Source organism: Monodelphis domestica, chromosome 3 (genome assembly GCF_027887165.1).
Source record: "Monodelphis domestica isolate mMonDom1 chromosome 3, mMonDom1.pri, whole genome shotgun sequence".
Lineage (NCBI taxonomy): Eukaryota > Metazoa > Chordata > Mammalia > Didelphimorphia > Didelphidae > Monodelphis > Monodelphis domestica.
The window spans coordinates 195882331-195894619 of record NC_077229.1 but is presented as its reverse complement, the minus strand read 5'-3'; the positions used below and the strand labels follow the sequence as shown (position 1 = coordinate 195894619).

At 36.4% G+C, this 12289-nt stretch overlaps 1 protein-coding gene across 3 annotated transcripts in view; it reads left to right on the top strand.

Moving 5' to 3' along the window:
• Positions 1 to 12289, top strand: part of LYRM4 (LYR motif containing 4) — a 222458-nt gene that overhangs the window by 182691 nt on the left and 27478 nt on the right. The window contains exon 3 of one of the 3 annotated variants that reach the window (XM_016431789.2): positions 10120 to 10211. The exons of the other annotated variants lie outside the window; for them this stretch is intronic. Coding sequence (XP_016287275.1) covers positions 10120 to 10182 — 63 coding nt within the window. The 3' untranslated portion in view covers positions 10183 to 10211. The remainder of the gene's footprint in view (positions 1 to 10119; positions 10212 to 12289) is intronic. 3 annotated transcript variants of the gene reach the window in all.

Below are 12289 nucleotides of genomic sequence, written 5' to 3'. Positions count from 1 at the left end.
ATAGTATTCACAAATAAAGTGAAAAATAGTATACTTTGATCTTCATTCAGACTCCATCAGTTCTTTCTCGAGATGGATAACATTCTTTGTTTAATAAAAAAGTTTTAAAACAACTCTTGCTTTATTCAAATGTGTTTCAAGTTACCAAATGGTTTTTTTTTAAATACACCTTTCAAATAGATTGACTATGAAAAATAGAAAATGACATTATTGTCTTTGAAACCTATGAATTCTTGGGCCTCCAGTGTAAAAAGAAGGAGCTAATTTCATGCTATGAAAAACCACACCTGTCTGAATTCCTTCATGTACACAGACCTCTGGGAAAGTAGTTGAATGAAGAAAGAAAGGGAAATGTGGATAAGTGTCTTGTTACATTTCCTCCCTATTTGTTCATTTGCTGTGGTTGTGATATATTTAAACTTTTAAGTCATGCCATTTGTTCTTCTGGTATTAGTGGAGTGTTGTCACTGTCTTCACAATGACTGCTTGTTAGCCATTTAGACATTATCAGAAACCTGCTCCCTGATAGGCACGTCGAATCATGCTTCAACCACAAGACTTGGAGCTGGAAGGGACCTTACAGAATCATCTTTCCAGTACCCTCTTTTAATAAAGGAAGAAGAATTCTTATGGGTTCTTGTATTACCTTCAAAATCAAAGGAAGAAAATATCTAGCATTGATTTGATCTTTTAATATGGGGAAGAAATAACCCCTTTTTTCAACCAAGTTCAGCTCTTAAAAATTATCCACAAAAGAAACTCAAAATGTTCATAGTCATATTGATATAACAGTATAACTTTTGAGCAGCAACTTTTAAACAAATGACCCCTTGAGCTTACTTATAAATTCTAACACGTACTCCTGACAAGCACATAATTGAAATTCTGGCCTGACAGTTTCTCCAAAATATCTAAGGGGAGATAGAAGATCAGTATTGTCATCTTTGGGTGGGAAAAAGGAACAATCCACATGCTTTACTCATCTTTCCATGGCAACAATGGTTAGTGTCTCATTCTTGTAGAATCTCAAAAGTACATATTTCCCACTCCTTCTCCTTGCTCTTCCTACATGTTACTCCCCCAAAGAAAGTACTGTTTCTTCATCCAGACTCCTATCCCAGATAGCAACAGATGAGACAGCTGTTTTCTATTGCAGATACTTAAGCCTTTAGCAGAGTTGCAATTAGATAAAATGTGGATGAGTAAATCTAGTTTTCCTCTATATCCAGAGACTTATCTTTTCTAACAAAATCTGAATTAAACTTAAGATAACTCAACAAATGGCCATCTGATTCCTCCTGGGGATGCACAAAAATAAGTTCATCATGTGATATAAAAAATGGACAGTGGATTATTTTCTTTGATCAGCTTCAGTTTGTCTATTATCTTAAAGTCTCATTCCTGAAAATGGCTGTGGTTGAAATGTGCACTGGAAATACAGAAACCACTCACAGACCAGTCCTACTGCTGATTGGCACAGGATGTTTGACCATGTCATTTTCTACCTTGAGCCAGTTCAACTCTCCTTAGGCAGTCTGTTAGCTCCTAAGCTCAAACAAGTAGATGACAAGGATTTCAGATATGCATCACCCCATCCAGCCCATATTTCACTTTCACATCTTTTAGTTGTTATACTTATTTTTTCCTTCTTTCCTTCCTTCCTCCCTTCATTTCCCTCCCTCTTTCCTTCTTTCCCTTCCTCCTATTTCCCTTCTTTCCTCTCTCCCTCTCTCTCTCCTTCTTTCCCTTCCTCCCTCCTTCCTTCCTTCTTTCCCCAACTTATAGTAAGTAAAAGATTTTTCTATTTAAATAATTTTGAATTTCATTGGGAGGAGGACAGAGAGTGGAATCTTTCAAAAGTTAAGATTTTGATAAGTCAAATATGTCATAGTGTGTTATAGAAGGAGAGCTGAGAGCCAGAAAGACCTGGTTTTGAATCTTAAGTCTGTTGATTTCTGCTTATATGAAACAAGAGCAAACCATTAACTGAGCCTTCAGTTTCCTCATCAGCAAAATGAGGAAGTATGGTTAGGCAATTTCTAAGGTGTCTTTCAGCTTTAAAATCCTATGCTCCTAAAATTTTAATTTTTTAAAATCAAGAGATTATGTGATTACAAGTATATTTTGTGGGTGAAAGAGCTTCATAAACCATGAGTTTTAGCCTTTTTCTGAACTGTTAGTTTACTTCTCTCTGAAGTGTTGTTATTAAGAGGGTCAGGGGCCAATCGAAGACCATTCAGAGGGTGAGTCATTGGCCTGGCAGGGAGACCAATCAAGCATAATTCCTTTTCTAGACTCCTCAACTAAGGCTTTAAAATCTACCAGCTACCCTAGAGCAATATGACAAATGGGGAGGAGAGGTATCACTTGAGAATGAACTGATATGAGGAGAAGCTGACTACCTTCCAAATGTCAAGCAGAAAAGAGACATAGGGAAAGAAATATTTGGTACTAACAGAATCTGTATCTTATTAGAGGGCCAGATTAGATCTCTTACAGGTACAGTATTCTATGATCCTATATCCAAAAGCAGTCAAGCACCTAGGAACACCATTGTACAGGGTGCTACTATAGGGTTCCAAAACTGCTCTTTCTCTGGCCTTAGACAAAAGAATAACATCTGTGAGACATGACCCAGCAGTACACACACACACACACACACACACACACACACACACACACACACACACACACACATATAAAATCAGGCTAAAAAAAAAACAACCTACTTATATGAATTGAGTGGATGGACAAAGGAGAGAGTGTTTAAGATTGCCCCAAGTCATTAGGCTCACAGCTTCCTAGAAAAGCCAGAAAAGAGCAATGAAGTAGAAAAGCAGAAGGTTTGATCTGAGGGGGACCAGCCAAACTCCTATGAAGGCTAGAACACATGATACAGTTTTTATGATACTGTAGATAGATACAATAGAAATAGAAACTTCTACTTGTGTTCACTTACATATACACTTCTAGTCTTCACCACCACCACCACCCCCTTGTAATATATAAGCCTCTGGAAGAAAGAGATTTTTTTTTTGTCTCTACAGCATCTTACACTAATAGGTACTTAAATGTTTATTAAAGGGTTCTGCTGCATTTTTTTTTTCAGAAAAATGAAGTGAGGTAGATTGAGAACCAGGACTAGAGATCCCAAGTTCAAATATGACTGTAGATACTTTCTACCTATGTGACCCTGGACAAGTTACTTAACTCCCATTGCCTAGCCCTTACTGCTCTTCTGCCTGAGAATTAATTGGTTCCAAGATGGAAGATAGGGGTTGTTGGTTTTTTTTTTTTTAATGGAGTGGGAGAAAAGTGGAAGGAAAAGAAAAAATAGATTTTTGTCCATTAAAAAAAAAATTTAAACACACTTGTTAAATCTAATAGAATGGAATGCAAATAATCCTCCTCCAACTGGTCCTTCCTTCTCTGAAAGAATCATTCTTATTCTCCTGTCTCCCTTCCCTCTTCCTCCCAGCCCATCCCAACACCAATTATCAGCATCATTTTCCCCTCCTTTCTTGCTTTTTCAGCTTTTCCTTTACCACTCACCCTCCACTTCAGCCCACTGTCAGAGAAAATAATAAAATATTTTTTGGTAGGAGCAGTATCCAAAATCCCTGTCCCACTCTAGCTAGGCTAGTTTTTACTTAAAAGGTATTAAGATTTAATTGATTTGGGGAACTAAAAGCTGTGCTGTTGATCTAGTTTTCTGGTGCAGTGATACAAAAGGCAGGGCACCAGTAAGTCACTTGGCACCTCGACTCTCCCATCCTCAGATCTTTGACTGGCAGACCAGCTGCATGATCAGTGGACAAAAGGAAGCTGTGCTCAGTCATACTGGTCATATCCTGTCACTGCTTTATATATCCTTCCCCTGCTATGGCTAAGTACACCTCCTTTTGTTAACTATCAAATGCTCTACAAGAGTCTCACCTGAGTCAGGACTGGTCTACCATAGAGTTTTACAGTCTACATAACTGCCTACCAATTTTCACAACTTTAACACTAGCCTTATCTCCTCATTATCCAAAGAGGCTCCAGCCAGCCTCCTACTCAGCAACCTCGGGTCCTCTTTCTTCTCTCTCTAGATCCTGGATCACTCTCGGACCTTAGAGTCACTGTGACCCAGAATCCAAAGTCCTTTCCCTGTCCTTTAATTTAGATTTCTCTTCCATTACTCCAGAACTTCCATCTCTTCCCTGGCCACACAATTCCTGCACTTCTCTGGCTACCCAACTCTCCAGCCTCCATTCCAGTTTCTCAGTCTTTGACCCTGGAGAGCCACTGCCCAACAGGTTGATAAAGGATAACCATCCACTTCCACTACCCAATTTGTGGTAGGGTAAAGTATGAACCCAGCAACTCAAATGAGAATTCTGTTTACATTGGAAAATAAGTTCTTGGGCATAACATCAGAGGCTGTCAACTATGATCTTTTAGTGATGTTTGATCTTGTTTTAGAAGAAAATAATTTTTAAAGTGGCATGTATCTATTATGGATAGATAAAACAGACATGAAACTAGTATTTCACCTTTATAGCAATCTATTCATTGTGCTGATAGTGGTTAGAAGAGTAATTCATTTCTTCATGATAACCTATTACCATTGTGTTCTAACTCCCTGACAAACAGTTGACCACTTAACATTATTGTTGATGATCCTACCTAAGATTCCAAGTCTGATTCTCTTCACATTGGACATACTCTAAAACTTCTTTGCAGAAAGCATGAAAACTAGATTTGAATGTTTGCTTAGTTTTTTTCTTAATTCTAAGAGGAATGTTGTCTTTGTTATATAACACTATAAAAACTTTTTCTCATTTTTCTGTTTTCCTTCTAATCTTGGTTTCATAGGTTTTCTTAGGCGCAAAACCTTTTTAATTTAATATAATCAAAATTATCCATTTTATCTCTCATAATGCTCTCTATCTCTTTTTTGGTCATAAATTTTTCCCTTATTCATAATTCTGACAGGTAAACATTTTAATGCTCCCCTAATTTGCTCATAGTATCACCCTTTGTTTCTAAATCATATATTATTTTTACTTTATATTGGTATAGGTGTGAAGTTGGTCTATACCTAGTTTCAACTACATTGTTTTTCAGTTTTCTGAGCAATTTTTGTCAAATAGTGAGTTTTTGTTGCTTAATTAAGAATTTTCTTAAACATTCTGCTTATCTAACATTCTTAGGATTAGTGCACATTTGCACATGAGTTCTAGTCAATGTGTTGAATAGCTTCCCTATTGTGCATGTTTGAAGTTAAATTTTTTTAACTCAAGTATAAGACTTTGCATTTTTCTCTTTTTCAGAAAATTCTTCCAAGGCAGAAAAAGCAGTAAGGGCTAGGCAACTAGGTTTAGATGACATGCCAAAGGTCCCATAGTTAGGAAGTGTATGAAGTCAGATTTGAACCCAAGACCTCCCATCTCTAGTCCTGGTTCTTAATCCACTGAGCCACCATATTTATCTCTTTAATTTCCTTAAATTTTTCCTTAAATTTTCCCAACTTTCTAGCCTGTTGAGATCTTTTAGGTCTCTGATCCTGTTGCCCAGTATTCATTATTTTTTCTAGCTTTGGTGCCCTGCACATTTGATAGGCATGCCAAAAAGACAATTCTTGCTCTTGAGAAGTTCACAGTCGAATAGTGGAGACAACATACAACTAATCAACAGAGGGGAAGCACTAGAATTGAAGGATCATGAAAATTTTCCTTCAGAAAGTGGGATTTTATCTGGGATTTGAATGAAGTTAGGGAAGCCAGGAGGCAGAGATAAGGAAGGAGAGCATTCCATATTTTAGGACACAGCCAGAGAACATGCTGAGAGTCTTCAAGGAACAGCAAGGAACAGTGTCACTGGTTCAAATAATATAAGGAGAGTTATATGGTATAAGAAGACTAAAAGTATGGGAGAGAGGAGTATAAAGGGCTTCAAATGCCAAATAAAGACTTTTCTATTTGGTCCTTGGAAGTTACAGGGAGCCACTGGAATTTATTGGGGCCATGGGTATGCATAACGCGGTCATACCTGCACTTTAGGAAAATGACTTTGACAGGTGAGTAGAAAGTCATTGATTTTTTTTTTAACAATTGTTTATCTTCACCAAGATGCCCGGTTGGCATCTTAAACTCAGAAAGCCATTTAAACTCCCAAGGTCAAGTTCACATCCTTAAGATCCTACACTGGAAAACCACCTTTCATATTAACAGTGAACCATTAACGATAGATAGATACATAGATACATAGATAGATATAAAGTCTTACAGACTTTCTCAAATGTTTTGCTGAAATCAGTGTAACCTGTGCCTACAGCATTCCCCTAAATCTATCTTTCTTGTTATCTTATGAAAATAATAGTCTTGTCAAAGAGAAGAAAATTAAGTTAATCTAATATAGCTTGTCCTTGAGCAATCTGTACTGATTTTGTAATCACTACTTCCTTTTCTAGTTGTTCACTAACCCTCACTTTAATAATACACTCTCTAATTATTCCAAGAATCAAAATCAGGCTCCACATTCTTCTCTTTTTTGAAAACTAGGAAACCTTTTCTCCTTCTAAAGTCATGTACTCTCTTATCACCTTATTTACATTTGATTTTAAGATTCTATTAGCCGTTTCCCTCCCTCATCTTTACTAATACAAAAATTATTCTCCTTAACAGAGGAATTAATAATCAAAATGAGATTTCGGTAGTTCTGTCTTCTATCTCTTGTTATCATTGTCTTCTCCACCCCAAGGAATCATCCCATCCCTTCTTTTTTTCTCCATTGTAGATTCACAAATGTTTGTTTTGTTAATATCAGCTTGATATCAGTTCATTATGAATTTTAGCACCTCAGATAATATTTTTATAGCATTATGCCATACTGAGATATTCTTTCTCCATCATCTGCCCTTGTTCTCATTCCTCATACCTGTCTTTTTGAGACCTGAGTTGTCATCTTGCTTCCAGATGATGTGATAAAACATACCGCCTTCCTCTTTGAGGTCCCTTAGTGCTATCTGTACTGACAGACACAATGATTAAATGGTTTGTTTAACTGTTTTTCTTAATTATAAACAAAGACTGAAGAATTGGGGTGAGAGGATGGGAATATTGAGACCAAGATTTTTTTTAAGTATGAATAAAACTTAAAATTAAATAAAACGTTAGTTGGTTGATAACTTCTCTAGACATCCAAATAAGTCTCTTAATAAACAACTCCCTTTCCTCCTAATTTTCCTGATTCTTCTTTCTCACTGGCTTTTCCTTCTCTATCTCCCTGTGTTCTTCCAATCCCTAAATTTAAACATTCTTCAAGGTTCTCCACTTCATCCTCTTCTTTGTCTATGTTCCTTTCTGTAGTGACTGTTATCACCCTTTTGGAGATAAGTATTATCACCCTTTATTTCCCTCAAAGATCTCTTCCCAAAATCCATTTGTACATTTCCAAATACCTTTTAGTTATCTTCATCTAGATTCTCCACAGGTGTTCTAAACTCAACATGTCCAAAACCACACTCATCGTTTCCTTCTCTAATCAAGTCTTCCAACTTCCTCCCTACAAAATCACAACAATTCTCTCCATTACCTAAGTTCAACATCTTGAAAATATTTTTGACTCCCTCCATTTCCCATTGTCCCCTCCCCCTATTCAGACGTTTGCAAGGCCCTACATATTGTAACCCAATAAAAATTAACCTTTATTAAGCACCTAACATGTTCCAAGCACTGTGCCATACACTGAAGACACAAAGATAAAAAAAAAATAAAACATCTCTCTTCTCAAGGAGCTGACATTCTATGAGAGGAAACAATATAAAGACATATATGTACATACAGAATAAATGCAATATAGTGAGAGAGAGAGAGAGAGAGTGAATCACATTTGAGGCAGAAAGTCAAAAAAAGTGAGAGATTCTTTGAGATGGAAGTGAGGAAGGAAGTACAGAAGAAGAGATGGCACTGAGAGGACATAAGATGTAGTGTAAGAAACAAAGAAAGACAGTGAGGAATAATTTGTATAAAAAAACTAGACATATAGATTGGGCCCAGGTTGTGAAGGGCATTAAAAGCTAAAAAAATAGCATGTGTTTTGTCCTAGAAGCAATAGGGAACTTTTGAAACTTTCTACATAGAAGAGTAATACAATAATGTAACATAATGTTATATATTAATATATGATAATTGTTTATTCATATGATTGATAATATAAAGTAATATACTATAGATCTGTACTACTTTGGAATTATTTCTGCAACTCTATGGAAAATAAATTGGAATGAAGAACAATGAGACAAAGAGCCCAATTAGAAGGGCATTCATTTTGAAATGTCCAGTAGACAGTTGGTGAAATCAGGCCTGGAGGTAGGTGGGGGTGGGGAGTGGAATATTTAGGGCCAGGGCTATAGATCTGTGAATCTTATTCATATTGATGTGAATTAAACCTTGGCTGATGATGAGATTAACCAAAGCGAGAAATTATTGGAAACGGAAAGTCACAAAACCTAGGTTTAGCCCATAATCAAGATCAGGGCCAGGGGTGGGATGGGAGGAGGCAAATTACCTATTTTGTGGTACTTGCTCCTTTAATTTTAGCAGTATTTTGTCTGTATTCAGACCACAATTATATTGATCTTTTCTTTTGCCTCTCCTCCACTTCTAGCCCAACTAGGTTAAGCTCCTTGAAGTCAAAGCTTTTCCTTTACTCCTTTCACACTAACACTTAACTACCCAAATTACTACCATTATGGTTGTTTCGGTGACTGGAATTTCAGTACCATTTTAATTTCGCAATGCTCCACAGTGTGAATTAGAGCAAGAGACATGATGGAAAACTATGATTAAGCTATTGGGATAGTGGCAACTAGAGAAGTGAAGAACCAGGGTAAAAAGTTACTACTCAAAGTCCCTGAGATGTGCTTACAATGTAGTTAGCTTGAATTTCAGAATTAGAACCTGGGAAAACAGAGGGCTCTCTCTGTTTCCTCAGTCATCCAGCAGAAATGAGGGGATTTTAAATGGAAAGGACCAGGGAAGAGTCAAGAAAAAAATACATATTTATTGTCTAAGGAAATAGAGAAAGGTCTTAGCAGGAGTGGATGTAAACCAAGTGACGGGAAAGAGACATTCAGGACCAAAATGCTTAAACAAAACACCCCTTCTTCTGGAGTTGATTTTTGTAAAAAGTTTTTCCCATGTTTGACCTGAAAAACAAATATTAAATTCTAACAATATCACATTTATGTATCATTTTAAAGTTATAAAGGCATTTTCTTAACAACCCTGTCAGGAAATATGATTATTATTCCCATTATACAGAAAAGAAAACTGAGCCTCATAGAGGTAAAGTGGCATGTCCACTGTCACAGATCTAGAAAATGTTAAAAACAGGATCCAAATGTAATCCTTCTGACTCCAAGACCAAAGATTTTTCTAGTATGCCCTGAATACTTTCTGAAGGAAAACTGTATTCAGAGGAGCATTGTTTGAGAGGGTTCTGCTTTTTTTGCTTTCTGTGTCCAGAATACACCTAAAAGAAGTCACCAAAAAACTGCTTTTGCTTTTCCTAAAGAGGAAAGGGAACCCTGCAAAAGCTGGATTTACTCCAGCCCATGAGGATGTAATTAGAATGTCTTGTTTCCAAATGGAATTAATCATGACAGACATTCAGTGAGAGGCTATTTAAGGAGGAAACATTTTCTTTTGATAATGTCTGCCCTTGGCTGGTAGCTATTTTGTGCTCAGGGAGGTCTTGGGCTCTTATTTTCAATCTGCAGATAACTTAGAGCATATCCCTGCACAAGCCCTTCATTCCCTTCATGTATTTGCTGTAAAATGGGAATGATAGTGGGCCTGCCAAACTTTTATGAGGATTAAATTTAATTAGAGAACTGTGAAGATGAAAGGTACACGGATTTAGCTGGTGGCAGTATTGCTCTTCATAGTACCTAAAAAGAAGTGACTTTTTTAGAATAGCAATATTAATTGATAAAAGAAAAAGCATCTTTAGGCTTATTGAATCAGATTTAGAGCTAGAAGGGACTTAGAGGGCATCTAGTCCAACTGTCTCATGTTATAGATGAAAAAGCTCACATTTAGAGATATTAATTCCAATTCCTGGTTATTATAGTGTACACTCAGAGAACCATTGAATTTTAAAGCTGAACAGGAAACAGAGAGGACATCTACTTGAAGATGTGGTAGAAAGTATTTGTGTATTAGGTAAGTATTTGAATGAGATGACTTCTGAAGTCCCTTGCAATCCCTAAATGTCTACTGTTCTATAAATCTTATTTTACAAATACAATAATGCAAGTCCATAAAAAGTGGATAATTTTGCCCAAGTCACAAAGTTAAATATGTCCTAACAGGAAAGCAAGTCTTCCAGATAGCTATTTTTATATTCTTTATTCAGTGAGTCCCACTACCTTGGTAGTTGTAAATTCAGGTGTGGCTCTTAACATGTGTATCTACTTCCCCAGGTTCAATGATTGACTTCCTGAACATTCCACCAGTCAGGAATGATCATGACTGATATCTTTGTGACAGTTTGTTTGATGGAAAGAAGAAATTAAAAGATTACACAGTGAAACAAAAAACATGAACTATAAAAATTTAGTAAGGAGAAAGAATGGAACTGCATACTTTCCTCTTCCAATAAAAAAAAACTATGGCTTTATTTTGTTTTATTCTTTTTCCAAGCACCATCAATTTATTAGTTGGGCTAGTAGTAACAGTAAATTGGGTCAGTAGCCTCTCTAGATGACCGAAGATCTAAAAAAAAAATGTTTAAAGGAGAAAATAAAAGACACATAGGAAATGATAGGATCATAGCACCTCAACATCAAGTCTATTATAATATCTAAATACAAATCTTGTCTATGACATCTTTGATAAGTAGTCATCCAACATCCACATGAAGATTTCCAAGAATGAAGAATCTCTTTCCTCTTAAGGAAGTTTATTCCACTTCTGTATAGTAACATTTTTTCCTCATCAAGTCAAAATCTTCCTCTCTGTAATGGGTACCCATTGCTCCTTACTCTGCTCTCTGGAGTCAGGCAGAGCAAGTCTAATCCTTTTTCCTCAGAACAAGTCTTCAGATACTTGAAGATATCTGCTGTGATTCCCTGAAATCTTCTACAAGCAATCCATTTCCAATTTCTTTAGCCAAGATTCACTTCACCTGGTTATGAGTACCTTCAACACCCCAGTTATCCTCTTTTAGACTCACTAAAGTTGTAACTATCTGCCCTAATGTATGTTCAGAATTGAACACAACATTCCAGATGTGGTATGAACAGGAGGATGGCAAGACTGTCACTTTTATTTTTGACATTGTGCTTACACTAATGTAGCCTCACACTGGATTAGCGTCTTTCATTAATGAATCATAGAAGCTTTATACACAACTGTGGCACAGGCAAAATTCCTTCCTTTACTTAAATTAAACTTTTTACTTAAACTTAAATTCAAGATGTTATATTTGTCCCCATTAAACTTCATCTTACTAAATTCAGTTCATTTTAGCCTCTTGAGGACTTTTTGTATCTCAGTTCTTCTTTTTAGTGTGTTTACTATCCTTCTCAGCTTCATTCTTGGTACAGAGTAGGCACATAATAAATACTTCTTGTTTTGATCTGTACATTTCATAAGCATACTGACTGTAGTGTTATCCAATAAAGTGACAAATATGTTGAAGAGCACAATGCTAATTCTCTAATGGGAAATTCCATTAGCGATCTCTGCCTAGTTTGATATCCATCCATTAATGACTATGCTTTGGGTCCAGTTATTCATCTAGTTTGAAATCTACCTTAATAGTACCATCTAATCCAGATCTCTCCATATTGTGTGTGTGTTTTTTTTTAAACCCTTACCTTCTGTCTTGGAATCAATACTGTGTATTGGCTCCAAGGCAGAAGAATGGTAAGGGCTAGGGAATGGGGGTCAAGTGACTTGTCCAGGGTCACACAGCTGAGAAGTGTCTGAGACCAGATTTGAACCTAGGACCTCCCATCTCTAGGCCTGACTCTCAATCCACTGAGCTACCCAGCTGCCCTCTCCATATTATCTTAAAAGAATAATTTCATCTCTTCCCTTGCAGAAATTCAAGGGTGTCTATATCATTCCTTTGTTCTACTAGTTTACCAAGCCTCCTAAAAATGAAATAAGGCTACTCTTTTTTTATTCTATATTTTTTTCCAGATTTCATATAGGCATAATTACTCTAGATACAATTTTAATAATTGGTTTCCAACATTGTGCAATCTATGTTCACATCCCTCCTCTCTCCTGAG